Consider the following 21,689-nt stretch of genomic DNA (forward strand, 5'->3'; position numbering starts at 1 on the left):
CAGGCTTCACTTCATAGACTGGGATGTCTTCTCCAACCTGGCGTACCACAACATGAATGTTCTCTTCCCAATGATTGCGAAGCTTTCCAGTGCCTCCTCTAGGTGTCAGATTCCTTACAAGGACACGATCACCGGGGTGCAGCACTGAGCTTCTCACTTTTCCATCATAATGTCTTTTACTTCTCTCTGTTGACTTCTTTGCATTTTCTCTGACGATGTCATATGCTTCCTGCATTTCTCGCTTCCATTTCTCCATGCATGTTCGATGGTCTACCTTTCCTGTCTCAGAAGTGAGTCCAAACAGTAGGTCGATAGGTAACCTTGGGGACCTTCCGAAAAGGAGGTAAAAAGGGGAGAAACCTGTGACATCACATCTTGTGCAGTTATATGCATAGATTAACTTGTTCAGAGTATCTTTCCAGTTTGTCTTCTGTTTTTCAGTCAGTGTTTTGAGCATTTGTAGTAATGTTCTGTTAAAGCGTTCAACTTGTCCATTTCCTTGCGGGTGATAAGGTGTAGTTCGCGATCCTAGAACACCACAGTTCTTTTTCAGCTGGGAAAAGAGCTGGTTCTCAAACTCGCCACCTTGATCATGGTGTATCCGCTTCGGCAGTCCAAACTTTAGAGCATAGTCGTTGAATATTCGGTCAGCAACTGTTTTTGCAGACTTGGATGTGGTGGGGTAAGCCTGTGCAAAACGAGTGAAGTGATCAACAATTACCAATATGTACTCGTAGCCACCCTTACATTTGTCCAAGTGGAGGAAATCGATCGACACCAGTTCAAATGGCTGTGTGGTTACAATACTGGTCATGGGTGCTCGTGTTTCTTTGCTTGGTGTCTTTTGTTTCAGACAACTACATGTCCTGGCAACATAATGTTCAATTTCTTTCTGCATGTAAGGCCAGAAGAATCTATCTCTGATCAGTGATGTTGTTCGATCGATGCCTTGATGGCCCATTTCATCATGTAACTCTTTCAGAACAGTGGCTTTATACTTCTCAGGTAATACAAGCTGTGTTTTGTTTGTTGTCTTCCTGCGAAGAATTCCATCTTCATCAAAATGAAGTCTCTCCCAGCTGCGCAGTAAACACTTGCTTTGCATACTGAAGTTTCTTAGTTCATGTACTGATGGTTTGTTGTCGCTCAATACACACTGCATTATAGGACCTATATTTTTGTCATCTTGTTGTGCTTGTCTTATCTCATCGGCTGAGAATGGTTTGTGTGTCTCTTCACTTTCTGTACATTGGAGAGAGTTAACTGCTGGACAGACCCATGATGAGCTGGAGTCTTGAGTCTCGACGGCTTGGGTTGTCGCTGCTACACAGTCTGATGTCAACTCTTCAGTACATTGTTCCATCATCATGTCAATATTTAAAGGCATTCTTGACAGGCTATCTGCATCCACATTTTCTTTACCTGGGCGATATCGAATAGTGAAATGGAAGTCTGCAAGCTCTGCCACCCATCTGCATCCTGTTGCGTTCAGCTTGGCACTGGACAGGACATATGTAAGGGGATTGTTATCAGTAAACACTGTGAAAGTTGGAGCATAATACAAGTAATCTCTGAATTTTTCTGTGACTGCCCACTTTAATGCGAGAAATTCCAATTTTCCTGAGTGGAGATGATAATTTCTTTCAGCAGCAGTCAGAGTTCGCGAACCATAGGCTATGACACGGAGTTTATTATCCTGTTCTTGGTAGAGGACTGCACCAAGGCCTTGATTTGAGGCATCTGTGTGGAGGACAAATGGCTTTGAAAAGTCTGGGAACCCGAGAACTGGTGGCTCTACCAAGCAGTCTATTAGCCGCTCCAATATGCGTTGATGTCCTTCATTCCACACAATTGGTGTGTGTGACGGCACTCCTTTGTTTTCCCCTTTAACTTGTCTCGAGTTTGTTTTCTTTTGTGGCACATTGTTGTCTTTTGTTGTCCCTTTCAACAGGTTGTAAAGTGGTCCTGCGATACGGGAAAAGTCTTTTATGTATTGCCTGTAATAGCTTAATAAGCCCATGACAGATCTTAGCTCTCCAACATTGCTTGGTCTTTTGTCTTTCAAAGCTCTCACAGCGATGGTGTCTGCTGGATCAACTTTGCTTCCTTCGTCTGAAACAATTCTTCCCAGATAACGGACTTCATGTTTAAACAATTCACATTTGCTGGGTTTTAGCTTGATGCCGTATTTTCTCAGCAGCTGGAGTACTTTTCTGACATGGTTAACATGATCATCAAATGACTGGCTGTAAACAAGAGTATCATCCAGGTAGGGGACGCAGATATTATCTCTCACTTCTTCCAGACACTCCTCCATGCAGCGTTGAAAGGCTGCAGGTGCGTTCATTAGCCCAAATGGAATCCTTATCCATTCATAAAGGCCCCATGGAGTCACAAATGCAGTTAAAGGTCTGCTGTTTTCATCCATAAACCCTTGATGGTAGGCTTTTCCTTGGTCGAGCAACGAAAACCATGAGTTGCCACCAAGACTGTCAAGGATGTCCTGCACTCGAGGGATCGGTTGTCTGTCAGGGTGAGTCTTTTTGTTCAGTTCCCTGTAATCTATGCAAAGACGCAGGCTTCCATCTTTTTTTCTTACACAGACAACAGGCGATGCATAAGGTGAGTTGGATTTCTTTACCCATCCCTGAGCAATAAGATTGTGCAGATAGTCTTTCATTTCTTTGTAGAGCGGCTTTGGCACTGACAGGTAAGTGCGTGCAACAGGATCCATGTCTTTCAATGATATGCTCAACTTTAACTTTTCAACACATCCGATGTCATTGTCCGACTTGGAAAAAGAGGAGCATTCTTCACGCAGCATGTCCTGTACAACTTCTTTTTCAGGTTCATTCAGATGGCTTAGGTTAATCGGTGGATCCCACGAAATGTCATTAGCTTGCTCACTTTGTGCATTTACTTGACTGACTGACACTTGAGGGCAATGATCGGGTTTCTCTAAAACAGTCGCTGGATACACAGCCTGGACATGCTGTAATGTACCAATAACAGTTTTTCCTGACAGTTCAATATCATGGTCAGTTGGATTTTGCACATCAAGAACAATGTAAGTTGAAACACCACTTCTTAGCTTTACCAATGTCTCACAAAACTCAAGGCCTTCAGTCCACTGAGGATTTATGTCAGGTTCAAAGAGAAGTGTGGTGTCTTTTTTTAGTGGCCGTGTCTGCACCTTACAGTCAATCTGAACAGAGGTGTGTTTGGGCACGATAACTTTCTCTTTTGCCGTTTTCACAACATAGTCACATGAATGTTCAGTAGTCACAAGATCAATGAAGGCAGTGACATTGTCGCTCTCAAGACTGGGGAAAGCAGTTGTTAATGTCTCATTAAGTTGCTCTCTTCTTGTTGTATCCAGTTGTTCTGTGGTGCTGGCTTTTATCATTTGCTCAATGACATTAAAGCCTAAGATGGGCTGTGGAAGTCTTCCACCTCTCATAACCAGCATGGGGACAATAAGCTCTTGAGGGTCAGCTCCATCAGCAGCTAATCCAAAAGTGACTTCAATGAAACCTTTATAAGGCATGCTCTGTCCGTTTGCGGCTGTTATTTTCAAATCATCAGGTGCATCCAGTAACTCAGAGATATCCTTTAACTTTTCATGTGGCAAATGTCTCCGTTTCCACTTCTCATCAACAATGCAGACTTGAGAACCTGTATCCCACAATGCTCTAGTTTTACGGCCTTGTATATAGCAGTCAACTATACATCGTTTCCCTACAAGAGCAACAAGGCGGGAATGACTGTCCTCTTTCTTTGTTTTGGTGGCATTTGTCTTTGTGTGAGAGCACTGATTTACTGGTGAGTTAGTGGGCTTGTTGCATCGTTTCTTATGTTTTGGCCAGTGTTCAACTTGACAGGCTTTTGAACAATAAATGTCTTTTTTACATGATGCACACTTTCTTAAGCTTTTGTCTTTCCCAGAGAGACCACAGTGGGAACAGTGCTGTTGGGACGTTATACTGTTGCTGGTTACTCCTAGTCCCGTGGGGGTAACCCTCTTTCGTTTAAAGGCCCATCTTTGTCTTGTCTGGTTCCTCTCACTTTGCAACCTGCGAGGAAGTGTTCATCACTGCCGCATCTGTAGCAATGAGTGCAATATTCACTTTCACTCTGCTGGCAGCCAATGCATTTTCTCAGGCGTGCACGATTTGGAGCACGATAATGTGGCTGTGGTGCAAACCTCTGTTGATATTGTGCTGTTTCTCCTCTTCGTCCTGGTCCTGGGGGAGGCCAGACGCTTTGTGGTGGATACTGGAACTGAGGAGGGGGAAGGTATTCCTGTGCAGCCACATGCTGTGTCTGTGCTGGACTAGGCTGTCGAATTGACTCTCTGATTTGTGCAACTTCAGCACCAATATTTTTCAGTAATGCCATGTCAGAGCGCAATTCTTTCAATTCATTCAGTACATCAGGCTGGGTTTTGCTGGTTTGTTCTGAGCTTGGATTTTTCCTCCCTTTATCCACAGGTGGGTCAGACTGAACTGAGTGCACAGTTGTTGGTCGCTGCTGGCTTAGTAGTTTCTTTTTATTTTGTCGTTCTGCTTCATTTGCACAAGCAATGTTAAGTTTTTCAAGAAGCAGCTCATCACTTGTCGTTGTTTGTTGCAGGTAAGGCTGGAGGTCACTTCTAATGCTATCATTTTGCAGGCCTGTCAGAACGGTATGAAGAAACATGCTCTGTACGAGGACAGGATCATATCTTAAACCAGATTCTGCTTCTTGCGATGCAAACAGGATTTTCTGTCTCAAATCTAGGGCTCGGATAAGGAAATTTTGTGGGGTTTCCTTGCTACTCTGAACCTCTGAGGTTAACTGTTTGTACAGTTCTGTTGCACCTTTTTCTTGGTAATGGGACCTAAGAATCCTCCTTAAGGTAGGTAAGTTAAGATTACTCTTTCCCTCAAGGTAACTGCGTAGTTGTAAACTTGGTGCTATTGCTCTAATCACTGCATCAACTACTTCTATTTCAGGAAATCCCTTATTGATGCCTTGCTCAATCTGGTGTGCTAGACTGGAGAAGGTAAGTTTGTCCTTTTGACCTGGCTCACCTATCTGGCCTGATATTTTAAATTCTCTGCCCCACTGTAGTGACAGGCGGGGTTGGGAGGTCTGTTGAGCAGGTACATGGTCTCCTTTAGCGCTGTTACTGTTTTCACTCGCTGACTTTTGATTTTTATTGTTTAGGTTTGCTTTCTCCTGAAGTGACAAAGCTAATGCTAATTGCAGTGACTCTATCTCTTTTTGTAACCGCTCTCCTTCTGGAGGCTGAATAATCTGCTCCTGCACAGAATCTGTCTGTTTTGCATCTGAGTTTTTCTGTTCTACTGCACTATTTTGGGCAGCCTGTTGCAACTCATCTATCTTGTCTTTTAAAGTCAGTAGCTCTACCATACCCTCATCTTCAAGCTCACTTAACTCTTCTCTTTCTATGTGCCTTGTGACATGTACGATAAGAGAGGAGCGACTTTTGCCTGACACTATTTCAAATTTTGACCCAGCAATGTGTAGAAAATCACAAACTTCAATCAAATCATCTCTTGTCAATGTGTACAGTGCACCACCAACTTCGAGTTTCAAATCCTCTCGCTCCGACGAATCCATTTCAGTCTCTGGCCGTGGGACAGTGTCAGTGTGAAGCGGAACTTTTCCTTTGCAGAATAGACGACGCAGCTCTCCGGGCACCAGCGGTTGACCTCAGGTTGCATGCAAGTCTCTCTGCGCAGTTGTCGAACCACCACACGCTCTCCTCCACCTCGGCTGTAGATGTGATGAGTTGAATGATGATCGGGGACGTCTATCTGGAACAGCTTACCCTCGTCACATTCATCTCAGCGGTGCCTCCAAGATGTTGTGCCCTGAATAGGGAAATATTTGTATTGAGACTCTTGACACGATGCCTCCTCTCTTTCAGTCTCATGAGAATCTGAATAGGGAAATATTTGTATTGAGACTCTTGACACGATGCCTCCTCTCTTTCAGTCTCATGAGAATCTTTAATTTCCACAAACAATATCAACAGGGACATAAATCAACAAACATTAATTATCTCAGCAAAAGGAATTAAACAAAAATATCCTACATGACACAAATTACTCTAAGTTCCCTCTGTCCTAAACAATCACTTTATAATTAACACAAATACATCATCTTTACCCCCAAACACACACATACACTTCACCGGCCCATACTGTCTTCACACACACACACACACACACGACGAGTCGCGCCGCACCGCCATCCTGTGGCGCTATCAAAGCGGCAGGATCAAACACAGCTAACTAGCTTGAACCAGTGCTCGAACAATGTCAACAAAACACACAAAACACTCTAAACTAGGTCATCATATCAATAAAACACAACTCAACAACTTAATAAACACATCTGACAGCTTTGAAAATGAAATACTTATTTCTATACCTGAATAGGGAAATATTTGTATTGAGACTCTTGACACGATGCCTCCTCTCTTTCAGTCTCATGAGAATGAGGCACCGCAGTCGCGAGCTTCCCCTTCAGGCCTCAGCAGGTACTACTAATCAATCTCCGAACAGGCCCAACAGGTAGATCACAGATGGACAGGGAGATAGGACATATTATGACATTTAGAGAGGTTTTAACCAAAATAATGTTTTTATGACCCATTTCACAATTAATTAATCTTTTATGTCACCACAATTGCCCTTATTACTCGAAGTTATTTATAGCTGATCAGCTTTCCTCATATAATATTCTACCTATCACACACTCAACAGACTGCAGGCCATACTGGACAACGCCAGCCATCCTCTGCACGCCGTCATCACCAAACAGAGGAGCCCGTTTAGTGGCAGGCTGCTGCTCCCCAAGTGCTCCACAGACAGACTCAGGAAATCCTTTGTCCCCCGAGCCATCAAACTGTACAACACCTCTTTAGACTAAGCTACTGGAGCTACCCTGCACTATACTCATTTATAACAGTCTCTTCTGCACTTTTTAATAGTCGTGTATCACAGCTGTTACTCTGCACTATATTCAGTTTTAACAGTTTTCTTCATCTCCTTGTATTTTTCAAATCTGGTATATTTTTTTGTATTTTGTACTTTGCACTACTAACTTTTTTACTGCCTTTTTACTAACATGTTTTGCACTATGGAACTGTGATGCTGGAACCTTGAATTTCCCTCGGGATCAATAAAGTTACAATCTATCTATCTATCTTAAGGTCCCATATCATGCTCATTTTCAGGCTCATACTTTTATTTTGTGTTTCTACTAGAACATGTTTAAATGCTGTAATGTTAAAAAAAAACACGTTATTTTCCTCATAGTGTCTGCCTGAATATACCTGTATTTACCCTCTGTCTGAAACGCTCCGTTTTGGTGCATTTCAACAGAATTGCAACGGAATTGCGTTGCTAAGCAACAGCTTGGGTCCATGTTTACTTCCTGTCAGCTGATGACATTTACATACACTGCAACAGGAAATAAACTGGGACACATTTAGAATGTTTACGTTTAAAGCCGTGTAATGGTCTAAATATTGCATATTTGTGACATCACAAATGGACAGAAATCCTGACGGCTTGTTTCAAACGCACAATTTCTGAATACGGGCTGTGTGTATTTCTCCGTACATTTTGATAATTTAACAGTATTTATAAAGCACTTAAACCTGCTTTATAATATGAAAGACATGAAAATCTCACTTTTTACAATATGGGACCTTTAAAGGCCTTATAATCCTGATCTACACTCCAGACCAGCTGGTGGCGGTAATGCCCCATAGAGTTGTTTGCCAACCGTAATAAAACTCCAACGAAGAAGAAGAAGACACCGAAGAGGAAGAAGTAGAAGAAGAAGAAGAAGAAGAAGACATCAACAACACAGAGCCAGTGGGACTATGGCAGACGACAAGGTCGAAGTTTACAACTTTCTACGTTAACTTTACATTGTAGATGTTTGGTGTCACTGTAGCCTGTTATCATAATAACAAGCTGAACATACAGCAGCTATGCAGCAGTCATGAAGTTATCAAAGCTTTATGAAGTAAAGCTGAAACAGTCTTTAGGCTGTGGTAACGTAGCAACCTGCTGTCGGTTAGCTTAGCTTAGCTAACGTTAACCTAAATGCTAGTTGGCCAGTTCTGTTAACTAACTAACGTTATATTGATGTAAATACGCTGAAACCAGAATGATTGAGGGTGTTTTAAACAGATGTACAGGTCCATTAACAAGCTGCTACAATACAAGAGAGAATGAGCTGCTGGCTAACTACTGTTAGCCTAGTTAGCTAGCTGTTGACTTGAACTGTGTTCAAATACTAACACGTGTATCAGGATAACAGCTGGTGACAGCTGGTGTCTGTGATCAATAGCCTCCTAACTAAGTGAACTAATACATGAGGTTAGTATAGTGAATGAGTGATCAGCCACTACACTAGACAACAACATGTATAACAGAGTGGACTAGTTTGGATCAATCCTAGACCTGTGCTGTAAAATCAGGTTAATGCCGGATATGAACAAATTGCTCTAAAAGTGAGCTGTGTTGGTGGTTTTCACTTAGAAGATAGGGGTGAGATTAGCCTAGAAGCAACTATTTGATAAATGGTCCATACTTGCAACCATTTTGACCTTAGGCCAGCTGTTAAAATGGTCTGTTGATATAATTGATTAGTTCTTTACTGGGTCTACAGTGTTTGAGGTCCTGAGAATGACCAGAATACACAGTTTTCATGTTTATATTATCATTTTGTTTGTACATAATACAATGTTTTTCCGTCTTTAGATGTGCTCTATGTTTTAGGAAACCCTTGACAGCTCCACTAACCTGACCTGTAGTTTGTTTGTCTCTGTGTGTTTGCAGGGCCCTCTGGGCCAGCTCAAGGACCTGGTGGAGCTGAAGGACCAGCTGGAGGACATTCAGAGACGGATGGAGGATGAGATACAGGCTGGGGTTCCTCCAGTAAGGCTCACACGTAGAGATGTTCAGATACCATTTTTTCCTTCCCCATACAGATTCTGATACCTGAACTTGCGGTATTCACTGATACGAGTACCGAACCTATATCAGCATGATTAAAGGGACTATTTGTAAGAATCAGAAATTGCTTGTTAACAGCGACACCTGTGGCCGCTAAGTCAACGAAAGTCAGCGTCCTGTTGCTCGCATTCGCTCTACATAGACATGAACGAGCATCGCTCAAAACAGTGAGGCGACACACGTCAGCTAAAAGCACAATATCACTCTATATTTCAGCTGCTTGGCAGTAATGTTAGCTGACCAGACGAAGGTCTCTCCATGAATCAACGCTGATCCTAGTGTTGGCTTTTCCTGCCTCAGCCTCCCGACCGCGGCCGGAGGGAACAGGGGAGACACCGGAGTTTTGGTCAGAGACGATAACGTTTCTCTCTGCGGAGCCCCGTCACTTCACAAGACACGGGAAACGTCCACTGTACATTCACTAGATATTCTCAGAGCTAAACTGACTCTTCTGCAGTGTGGAGTGTGTGTGCGCATGCACGTGAGTGAAAGAGTGAGAACGAGTGCGGTGTGTGTGAGTGAAGGCTAGCAGACAGAGGAGCAGAGTACAGCAGAGACTCCGGTCCTGGAGACCAAAGCTACGGTCTCCCCCGCGTCCTCCGACCGCGGCCAACACTGTTTAACAGACGGGCTTCACTAGATACAACCAAGAGGTTTTGGTGCTTGGTGCTATAGTTTGTGTTGGAGTCTGAGTCTGAACATCGTAGCCACACGCGAGCGCGCATGAGACACCAACCTGCAATGATTTATACGTGTAAGAAGTTACAAACAGTCCCTTTTAAAAAAACGTATTGTTATTATTATTAAACAGCTGTTCACTACTGACCATGTATGGATATGACTACTATCTTTGTTGTATGGCCTGGCATAGGTTAAACCCTTTTGTAAAACAGGACCAAATACAGTACGTAGTACATACAGAGAATGATGAACTTGGCAGCACTAGTGCCACTCCTCGGAACGGAAGCCTTACATACTGTACATATTGGCGTTTTACTTGTTGGATTTTCCACTGTGAAACATTGCCAAATGGCTGACATTTTCCTTGCTTTGACTAATGTTACTTTTACACTCTCCACTAGCGCCGCACTGTTGTTTGCTATCGTCATGTGACAAACTATCTGCAATCAGTTCTTCTTCGCTGCTCTAAAACAGTAGTTGCCAGTGGCAACCATGATACATCCAGTGTGACAGCACAGTAAAGGCTACTGTTTTGAAGCTGCAAAGAAGAATTGATTTCTGGTTAAACAAGGTGATTTTTTTCTGAGTTAATAAATTGCGTTATCGGATCAGTACATAGACTGGTGTACTCGCCGATACCCGATCCGAATTTTGGGCAGTATCGGACGCATTTCCGATACTGGTATCAGAACAACTCTACTCACACGGGCACTAATCTGTACATGCTCAGGTCACTCTGCCTTGAATTTGGCTCACAGGCTCCACATTGTTTTTATGTTCATACGCCTTTTTAGGCACAGGTTATGAAAACATAAACTGCTAGTGTGTGGATGTAGATATAAACCCACTGATCAGGCTACCTAGTACCTGAGGTCTAATCTCTGCTCTCCTTTCCTCCTTAGGGAGGCAGTCTGCTGGCCTCTCCTTTCCTGAAGGGTTTTCTGGCCGGGTACGTTGTTGCAAGGCTACGCTCTTCAGCGTTGATGGGTGTTGTCATAGGGACGTGTACGGGAATCTATGCAGCACAAAGTTACGCCGTTCCCAACATTGAAACCACCGTCAAAGACTACATACGCAACTTAAAAGGAGGACCCAAATGAGAAGAGAGGAAGAAAAGTAAGAAGGAGAGAGGAGGAGGAGAGATGTCTTCAAACAGAGGGCGTCACCACAGCTGCATATGGGAACAGATATGTGTTTCAAAAGTTCAAAACTTTTCAGTAGTTATTATTTTCACCTTCCATGGATGAGTAAATAGGAAGTTTCAAACTTATGGAGTAAGGTGAAACAGTGATTATTTTAATATTTCTTTTGATTCAGGTTATCATCTGAACTCTTGCTACATACGTGTGGGGGACTGGCATACATTTTGTAATACATTTAGCGTATTAGCAGCAGGTGGAAAGGATTACAGTTCATTTAAACACAGGAGACCCCACATTTCTTTCCATTGTGGTCAATGATTGAAATTTAGACTGCTACCTATAAGTATATCATTATACCTGCCATAACTGATTTCTGTCCTCAACCCTATCCATTTCTGAAGATTTATTGATAAATAATGAGACCAACCAATATCCACAGGCAGGCCAGCTGTGCTGGCTATTTCCTCCCCTTTCTTAAGGAGGTTCACTACAGAGAAACACACCACATCTCTTTTGCTGTCCAAATAGATCTAGAATAGTATAGCGTCTCTCCAAGAGGAAGTGTGTCATCTTCTGCCATCTAGTGGTCAATAATCAACAATAGCAGCCTTTAGTATTTGCACTTTTTTTGCTCAGGGGGTGATAAAGCATGGAAAAATGGTCTCACCTCACAATCATGGTGCTCTTCAGTGTAAAACCTGTCAATACCCTTCCTGTTTGCAAGTCTGTGTTGTGGTGTGATGCGTCTTTGCAGGACAACACACCTCTCTGTGGTTATAGGTACATTTTTCACTTTGTACACCATTTTTATTTTTGAATTATAGGCATATAATCTCTACATCTTTGTAGAGGTTCATGGAAAATAACCTGTGATTCCAAAATTTGACACACTTGATTCAAAACTACTAAATATTTCGGAGCAGTGTGTAGGATTTGGCGGCACCTAGCAGTAAGGTTGTAGATTGCAACCAACTGAAACTTGTCCCGTGTGCCAAGTGTGTAGAAGAAATAGGGTAACCAATGCAAACATGTGAATGTCCCTATCTAGAGCCAGTGTTTGGTTTGTCCATTCTGGGCTACTGTAGAAACATGGCGGCCGGCTCCGTGAAGAGAGGACCCGCTCCCTACGTAGATATAAACGGCTCATTCTAAGGTAACAAAAACACAACGGTTCTTAATTTCAGGTGATTATACACTAAAGAAAACATACATATTAATATCATATTCCATTTCTGCCAATAGATCCGCCCTAAATGCTAAAAACACTGTTCCTTTTTTTAAAAGGTCAGACTTCAGCCTGCCCTGCATACACCAAAGTGAAATTCTTGTTTAAAGATTTAGCTTTAATTGCCCTTGGGGTTTTAACGAAACAGGAAAAATGTGTATTAAAGTATTTTATGAAAAATATATGTATATTATTAAGAGTGCCTACTCTGGTCTGGACTTGATATTATCATCTCATGCCATTTTGTGCAATAGCCTTTCCTGATGGGGTTTGGCTGCCTATTTTCATATGCTGGAAACTAGTTGATCTTTTGCACTTGTGTGAATTTTAGGGATTTAAAGTCGTTACTTTGTCTTTCAACAATCAATGGTTTTGTTTTTGGTCCAAGACATATCAAAACCTGTCAAAGAAAATCAGTGATATAGTGACATGTTTACTTAAATGTAGTGTCTGCAGCATGCTTTGATGTACTGAAAGGTGTCTTTTTTTTTTGAGGAAGATAGATTTTAACTGTAAAATGGACAAGTGACAATATTACAGCCATTCATTTGGCTTGACAGATATTTCACTTCGCTGGATTAACCTGAAAATGTACACATTTTTGTTAAGTTATGATTTAAACCCACATATAGGAGGTGTTTTTTTTTCACATGACCCCCGGGTACTGTATTGCTGCCATTGAAATTGCTGCCAACGCACAATGTTTATGTACACAGTCAGGCCTGTAACAGCTATTAGACAAAAAAAAAGCCACATTTGAGTTCAGATTGATGTTGTGCTCCGTTTAGTTTTGACTTTGACTGGAACGTACATTAGAAACCTACTGTATGGGTGTTGTATGTTTGAGAACTGGAACACAGAAACAACTTGTGCCTATTGACAATCATTATGTTGTTGTCTTTATATATTGCATGCTCTTACTTTCTTATTTTCCCCGTCTATAATGTTTTTGCATGTTTTTCTCTTGCTTTACTTTGCTTTAAACACTCGACATGCTGTGGAAAATAGAATATGACAGGTCAGTCGATGGTGCTTTGTTTCACTGGCTAATCATGTCGTCATGGGGTTTTCACTCAGTTTGAAATTCCCTTGTGATATTGTCAAAGAAAACCACCGGAACTGTCTTTTAAGAGTTTTATTTTGGGTTGGTCAAATAAATGGAGAAAATACAGTTTACCATTGTCTGAAAAGTTTCCTGCTTCCTGATTTTGCCCAAAAGTGTCAATATTTTTTAATCAGTTTGATCCCCCTTTAGCCAGAGTAATAAAAAAAAGAATGTGAATATTAAAAGTATAGGCTGTTGTTTAAAAAATCCACTGCTCTCTACAAACTGTTACCAGCCATTTCCAAAAGTGAAAGATGGTGTAATCAATAGCAATAAACCGATAGGATGATAGCAAGCAGATAAATGGTTCTAATTTTATCAGCAGTATATAAAACCCCATTAGCTTATCAAGTACTACAAATATGATTTGGATTAGAAATTAATGAAGATGTTAACATGTCATGATTCGGAGTTGAACTGTTGCTCGTCTCTGGAGGAGATTTCATCAGCTTCAATCACCTGAGAAAGAGAAAACAGATGAAAAAATACAGTTGAGTCAAAGTTTTAGCAGCAGTAGAAAATCAGTTCAGTAGACTTCTGCACCTCCTCATGGCTCTGTTTTCAGGCTTTAGAATATCTTAAAAATTCCTATCGGCCGTTCATTCAACGGAGGCAGCTGTCAATCACTCACGAACTCCAATCAAACGGTCAAACTAGGCAGCGCTGATCAAATATGAATTAACATAAAATGTTTTCAGAAACATCTTGTAGTGTACTGTTTAGCTGTAAAATGAGAACGTTTGCTCCGGCTGGTGGGCGGTGCTCAGTATTTCCTCAACTTGATCTCAACACGGCGGGCGGGTCACAAACTTTCTCACTTTGCAGTATTTTATAAAAATAACTTTTTTTAAATCGTATTTGCTCCAATTCTACCCACTGCTGCTTTAAATGCATCCCTTCCCAAGTGTTTAAAGAGACTGTTTGTAACTTTTTAAGCGTATAAATGTACCGGGTCGGGACACATGCGTGCTCGCACATGCGCGCTCGCGTGTCACTGCTCCTCTGCCTGCCTGCTTGCCTTCACTCAGAGCGGGTGCGCGTTCTCGCTCCACCTCTAGACGTGAACGCGCGCTCACTCCACACTGCAGGAGAGTTAGTAGCTCTGAGAATATCTAGTGAATGTACAGTGGACGTTTGTGCAGAAATAAATGCTTCAGCTCCTCCAGACCAACAGAGGTTTCCCGTGTCTTGTGAAGTGACAGTGCTCCGCAGTGAGTTACTTTATCGTCTCGTTACCGACCGGGTGCCGGTGTCTCCCTGCTCACTCTGGCTGCGGGTGGAGAGAGCAGGAAGACACTCTGCGGAGCCCTGCTGCCTCAGCCTGCGCTGAGACACTAGGATCAGCATTGATTCATGGAGAGACCTTCATCTGGTCAGCTAACATTACTGCCAAGCAGCTGAAATATAGAGTGATATTGTGGATTTGGTTGACGTGTGTCGCCTCACTGTTTTGAGCAATGCTCGTTCATGTCTATTTAGAGCGAGCAAGCGCGAGCTCGACGCTGACTTTCATTGACTTCACGGCCACAGGTGTCGCTGTTAACGAGCATTTCTGAAAGTTACAAATAGTCCCTTTAAATATTCAGAGTCTAAAAAAAAGCACTTCTTGATTGGACTGAATTGAAACTATAGCGGCATATAATCCCATCCTACGTGCAGTGCTGCTCACAGATATTAATATATGAATACATACATGGAGAATCAGATGGAACCACACGTGTACTCACCACAGCATCAGTTGACAATATCAGGTGCAGGCAACAGTTTGCGCATGCCACCTACAAAGACAGAAACTTGACTGTCAATGATATTGTAGCTTAAATCAGGGTTCAGAGATAATCATTATTTTAATAATATAAATGGTTAGATATTTTAAATCTGCATCTAAAGCCATCAAAATACAAACGGTGATTGACGATAATGGAATTGCATATGCCAGATGTTTTTTCATACAATTAAATGCAGTATTTCATTTACAAAACGTCAATAATAAAGATTTAACTAAAATTCACTAAAAATGCACTAAAAATGAATTATTGTTTCTTGGCTCATGGCGAAATCCAGGATATTTCACATGAAATCAAGCTCCCATAATGATTTACTGAAGGGAAAATAAAACTTTTGGGATTTAAACTACTACATACATTAACATGAAACCATTGGTTCAAACTGCACATAAAATACAAATCAAATTGTTGAGTGTGGCGGCTGCCAAAATGTACTCTCAGTCTGACTTCCTGATTAGTTATCTCGTCTCACCAGTGAATAGGTCACATTGGGCCGCTCCATTGCTCATGGATCCAGGGATCGTTTCCCCGTTGGTCGGGTTCACACACCAGCACGAACGCATGAAGCACTGCTGGACCTGGTAGCGGCCGCTCTCGTCACATTTCGGGCGGAAATTTGGGACCCGCACAGGCTTCAAACCAGCAGCCTCCAGCTGGCAGGAAGTGGCTGGCAGAGCATCTGGGAGAGGAGAGGAGAAGAGATGAATTTATATAATAATATATATACATGCGATAAAATATTTTTATCAATTGACAGCCCTAAATATATTGATATAGTAAATATCTACAGAACATACCATTTTTTTCTGTGACTCCGGTAGAAGCCTCCTGCAATACAATCAGTGAAATAAAATAGAGAACTGAGAAAACGATGAAGACCACATCTTAAACTGCACACGAGGAACAAGACAGATTTTTGAAACTCAGCTATTGATCAGTATCAGCCTAAAAAAATCTGGTATTGGCCTATTATATTTACCTCGTCCAAGGTGTCCATTAGCACGGGCAAGGCGTTCATGGGCCTGTGCATCTGCACGGGCACAGCAACTACAGACACAGAGAGAAACAGTGTGTGTGAGAGGTAGAAAAAAAAAACATTGATTGAGAAAATGAAAGTTAGACCCCGGCAGAGATAAATGGAAACTTGGATCCAGTCTGGTTTGAATTTTAAGCCAACGATAACCAGTACACTACAGCTTTACCTGCTATTTTGTCCATCTTACAAAGAATACATACAAAGATTAGCCTATCCCTATTTGGTAACACTTTTTATTACACGGCTGTGCTGAATACTCGATTCTGATTGGTCAATCACGGCGTTCTGCGGTCTGTAATTTCTGCACAACATACTGTTGCTATGTATAGCAGACCGTTGCTATGTATAACAGACCGTTGCAATGTATAACAGACCCCCCTGTTGCTATGTATAACAGACCCCCCGTTGCTATGTATAGCAGACCGTTGCTATGTATAATAGAGCGTTGCTATGTATAGGAGACCGTTGCTATGCAGAACAGACCGTTGCTATGTATAGCAGACCGTTGCTATGTATAGCAGGCCGTTGCTATGCATAACATACCGTTACTATGCATAGTAGACCGTTGCTATGTATAGCAGACCGTTGCTATGTATAGCAGACCGTTGCTATGTATAACAGACCGTTGCTATGTATAGCAGCTCTGATGTCGGACTCTGGCGGACTGTTTTTGTGTCAAAATATTGATTTCTTAAGTAAGTAGCCGTGTAATAAGCGGGATAATGTACAGCGAGCGGGTCATTGTTGTGGGCGCTGAGAGACCCTTCCACCAGCATCGCCCTATCGGGGAACAATACACAACAATGACCGGCTCGCTGTACATTATCCCTTACATAATAACCATCATTTATAATTGGTAAATTGACAGTTAATTAAACTTAGTCAATAGTTATTTTACTGTTAACAAACAATGAAATGATAATTATTAATGTTTACTAATTATTAGTAATGCTATAATTTATGTTATTTCATAATTTGCTTGTGTGATGTGAAATAATCAGTTTATAAATGATATATTGTATCACAGCTGATAGGATACAATAAAAATTGCATTCTGATTACATTAGTAAAGTATTTATTACCAGTCAACTGTTGCACACATTATAACATTTTATATATTAGATATTTGTTAGTGATTACCAAATGATTTGTAAACCTTTAAGATATTGTTCGTAAATCATCTATAAACATTACATAGATAAATGGACCAGGCACCGATTATTAACCATTGACAAAGTATTAATTATGTATCTAAATAATGTTTATAGACGCTTTACGAAGTATTTATTTACCATTTAACAAGGTATTATAATCATCACTTTATAATAGCCATCCAAATAATGTTTATAGATGGTTTACAAACCAATTATTAACCATTAAAGTGTTACAAATATCTGTCTACGTAATGTTTATAGATGTTTTACAAACAATTTCTTTAAGGTTTACGAATAATGTCTTAATCATTAACAAATACTAAATATATATATATATATAATGATATAGTGTGTGCAACAATAGACTGTTAAGATAACATAAATTATAGCATTAGTAATAATAAGTAAACATTATTAATGATCACTTTATTGTTTAACAGTAAGTAACTTAATTAACTATCAATTTACCATTTTTAAATGATGGTCATTATAAAGTGTTACTGTTTTTTTTTGTTTTTTTGTTTTTTACAATTGATTGAATGTTTTTCTTTTTATCAAACGTCCTTGGAAAGTCCCTTCAGATCACTGTCAGAGCCACATATGGTTCAACTGGCTTTTAGCCTTAGAATAAAAGAGGAAGAAGTGCACTAATTTATCATGAATGGAATGAGTAATACTACAGGCCACTAGGGATTTTTCTGACATTTGACATTTCCACTTCTTCTGTCATTTTCTTATATTATTTTGCTGCTCACAAGGCTGTTGGCATAAGACATTCTGCAAAGTGTCAACAGCGTCCAGTATATCCCTCCTGATCTGAACAGAATGTGGCCTCCTCACCAGATCTTCCCTTCGTCAGCTCTGACTGCAGGCCACTGCTCTGCTCCTTCAGTGATTTGATGTCGCTCCTCTGGCTGAGGAGGAAGTAGGCGATCACCACCTGGCCCACGATCAGGACACAGGCCAACATCGTTAAACCCGCCAACTTGTAGGCCCGGGAGGAGCGAACACTGGGAAGTTAAGAAGAGAAAGAAGGAGGGAGGAGGTGAGGGGAATGGAGGTAGAGAAGAAGAGGAGAAACATGTTTAATTTGGAGGACTTGTTTGACATTTACATATTGAAATGGAATCAGACGGAGAAAGAGTGACGGATGGTAGAAAATGAGGAGGGATGCGAAGAAAATGTCTTTAACATGACGGGGTGTTGTTATTTCAACTGTTCAAGAACCGGTATGTCTTTCTTTATTAATGACTATAAGATAAAAAAAAGGGAAAAAGACACTGATAATTGATATCTGCCACTGACAAGGAGGTCATAGGGACTTTAGGTGGGAGAAAGAGATGACAGAAAAGAAGAGACATGTGAAAATGAGGGAGCAGAGAATAATACAAAGTATGAGGAACCTGACAGTATAGAGGCTGAGAATCACGGCAACTCAATGAAACAGGAACCAACTCAATGAACAGGTATTTACAGTACGTCACCACCAAATGAGAGATGAAGTCAGTTGTTGCCAAGGAGAACCTTGAGTGAAATTTTGAGATTTTCTTTTATGCCTTTTCCCTTTTTAGCTCACACCAAGGCCTCCTTTTGAAATTCCCATTGCTTTAAATGCCATGTCCTCTCTGTACTGCTTTTAAATCTCAACTAATCGATATGTCTTTCCTGTAATGAATTGATGCTAAAAAATGTTTTATGTTTTTTTTATTTAATTAGCACTTACTCATGAAAACAAAACAAAATACATGAAATAAAAGAAAAAGGACATCCACAGACTGTTAGTAGAACTACATCCCATTTAAAGGACCATACCTTGCTTTTGCAAATTGTATTTCCTTATCCTCAACTTCATGTATACTTTATGTTATTGTTGACAATTTTTGGGGAATTTTCTGTGTTTTAAGGTATTTCCCTTGCTTTTCACAAATCCATTGGTTTCCATTCACTTCTAGCCAATCCTATAATAAATCAGCAGACTCTGGAAGCTGGATTCAGATTGGTAATCCATCACTTTTGTCACAGTTCCACTATTGCTGTTTTGTAATGTTTGGTAAATGCTGACAGTTTAGAAAAGTCTGTTTACATGTTCAGTGTGATGGATCACATCAATCAACCAAGTTTCAAGAGTCTGCTGGTTGATTTTAATGGAAATTAATGGCTGATTGGAGGGTAGAAAATATCCATTAAAAAATCTGAAGAAGAGCACAGGTGATTTAAAAAATGGTTAGGATTAAAGTATATATATATGTAGCTTGTAAATGGGTTAAAATGATGATGAATAGTCACTGTTATGGTTTTGTTTGTACAAACATTCAGTTCAACTTCAGACATGGATAAGGCAATATTACATCTCACAGGACACTCATTTATCTGTCTCCGTCTCTTTCTCTCTCTCTAACACACACACACACACAAACAAAAACACACACCTGAACTGTTTTTCTATCTTTTTTTGTGAGGATTTATAACAATACCCATCAGGGAAGTCTGTATAACTAATTGACAGTAAATGGTCAACTTTGGGGACCAGTTTTTTGGTCCTAGTGGTGGGTCCCCATAAAGATAGAAAAACATCCAGTACATCCACCATCCTTACCTCTGTGCCGGCTGGTTGGGAGCTGCCAGGAGAGGCTGGCTGGTGTTCTCAGGGTCCGTCATCTTCACACACACAGAAATGATACCTTATATCAAGTCAAGTTGCAAAGCTCTTTCACAAATATCAATGGACAGAATTCAGTGAGATTCAACCTTTAAGGCTGAGGAGAGACAGAAGGAACTGAAAGCAACAGGCTGGGGAAAACCCACACTCAAGCAGAACAACCAAATTCTAGTCTGGCTGCATTTTTTTCAAACAGAATTTCTGATTGGTTCCTCATGCTGACGCATCATCTGTTACCAGGGGCAGAGTATAAAGATATCTAGATATCATGAAACAGCTCGTTGAAGTATATTCGTATATTCCCTTTATATATATATACATATTGTTTAAATATGTAATTAATGAAATATTTGTTGACAGACAATAACATGATAATGATACAGTAATTATTAAGAAACAGGTTAAATTTGTAAGAATACAAACAATGGATACCTGTACCATTATGGATTTAATACTTTACATTATAAATACTCACTGTATTAATAGGCTATTATTAGTATTATGGTTTTGGTATAAGTAGTATTATTTTTCATTTCAAGTTCTACTATTATTTCTGGGTTGAGGTAGATTACTTTATTACACCTGACCTGTGCTGAAGTTTCTATAATGTGAGTCCCTTTTTGCTATATATATATGTAATTCCTTCTTCAAGAGCTACTGTACGCTTCCATCATTCACACCAATTAATAATCTTGCAGTTCAGGATTCATAAATCCTTAAGTCACAAGTTTTGGTCCCACAACAGACCCCAGTATTTAGACAGTTATCAAGTTGTTATGGTATGTTGTCATATCATAGAAATAATGATAGGCTTTATTCATATTTTTTATACAACATTTTATATAAATATCAACACATTCTGTTCAGAGATCTCCTATGATTATGTCTTCTTACCACTCTAGTATACATATGTAAATGTAAATTCAGTGCCCATGTTGTACTTGCAGACTGGTTAGGCCTACTGAATTAATCCAATGATCTACATTTATTAAACCAAATCTAATAAAGCTTTCGCTCTAGCTGCTCCACAATTATATTATAGCATTTCACATTTCCCAAATATTTCGAAATTTGACCGAGACTGGTTTGGTCTGGCAGTAGGCAGTATCTTTTTGGCATCATTGGGCAAAAATTCCATAATAACCTTTCCGCATATTGTAATTAAAATGTTCTGAGAGAGCGTTCCTATTGGCTGTGCTCCAGAACTTGGCGTTCCTTCACCAGATTTCACAATGGCAACGGCGTCACAAACTTTCTAATTTTACAGCTAAACCGTGCACTACAAGATGATTCTGAGAACATTTGAGGCGAGAAATAGGCATTAACGGCATTAGGCAAAGGCAATAGGCATTGACATAACATAATATAATATAATATTGATTCATATTTGATCAACGCTGCCTAGTTCGCGAGTGATTGACAGCCGGCTCTCATAGACGGCAGATGGACAACAGACCTCAGACCTCAACTCTGACTGCTTGTTTTCCTCCGGTCTGTAAAATCTTGCAGATGCTGTTAGGAGCACCGGAGGACACAGAGGCACACAATTTTTTTCAGGTTACCTGTTTCATGTACTACTGTCAGGATATAGTGACCGTTTTATAAAAATAACTTTTTTTTAATCATATTTGCTCCAATCTTGCCTACTTCAGCTTTAAGCCATCTGCTTCTCACATTATGGACAAACAAAACAAAGCCATCATATAATTATTGAGCCAATACAAGTATTTAGGTTTTTACTTGTTTTGACTTTCACTTTTGAGGAACAAAAAAAGTTACATCAAATGGAGATACGATGGAAGTCTGACGTTCGAGAAGCAGTGACTGATTAAAGGAAGTGAGAGCGTAGTGGGGAA

The 21,689-nt window shown here is 40.5% G+C and overlaps 2 protein-coding genes and 1 long non-coding RNA gene across 3 annotated transcripts; 1 reads left to right on the forward strand and 2 right to left on the reverse strand.

Moving 5' to 3' along the window:
* The first annotated feature begins 7,845 nt into the window (after nt 1–7,845).
* LOC141773466 (SLC35A4 upstream open reading frame protein-like) lies at nt 7,846–13,657 on the forward strand. Its single transcript, XM_074645342.1, has 3 exons — nt 7,846–7,918; nt 8,868–8,966; nt 10,628–13,657. The coding sequence occupies exons 1-3, from the start codon at nt 7,904–7,906 to the stop codon at nt 10,823–10,825; spliced, it is 312 nt and encodes a 103-aa protein (XP_074501443.1). The 5' UTR covers nt 7,846–7,903; the 3' UTR covers nt 10,826–13,657.
* Nucleotides 13,213–20,013, reverse strand: cd74b (CD74 molecule, major histocompatibility complex, class II invariant chain b). The gene is made up of 7 exons (XM_074645338.1): nt 19,771–20,013; nt 18,015–18,184; nt 15,964–16,031; nt 15,782–15,812; nt 15,457–15,663; nt 14,925–14,975; nt 13,213–13,656 (listed from the first exon to the last, which is right to left on the reverse strand). The coding sequence occupies exons 1-6, from the start codon at nt 19,830–19,832 to the stop codon at nt 14,932–14,934; spliced, it is 582 nt and encodes a 193-aa protein (XP_074501439.1). The 5' UTR covers nt 19,833–20,013; the 3' UTR covers nt 13,213–13,656; nt 14,925–14,931.
* LOC141773471 (uncharacterized) lies at nt 16,329–18,008 on the reverse strand. The gene is made up of 2 exons (XR_012595121.1): nt 16,444–18,008; nt 16,329–16,398 (listed from the first exon to the last, which is right to left on the reverse strand). It is a non-coding gene; the product is annotated as an uncharacterized LOC141773471 (long non-coding RNA).
* Nucleotides 20,014–21,689: the final 1,676 nt, after the last annotated feature.

The sequence above is a fragment of the Sebastes fasciatus genome, chromosome 9, assembly GCF_043250625.1.
Source record: "Sebastes fasciatus isolate fSebFas1 chromosome 9, fSebFas1.pri, whole genome shotgun sequence".
In the NCBI taxonomy this organism is placed as follows: Eukaryota; Metazoa; Chordata; class Actinopteri; order Perciformes; family Sebastidae; genus Sebastes; species Sebastes fasciatus.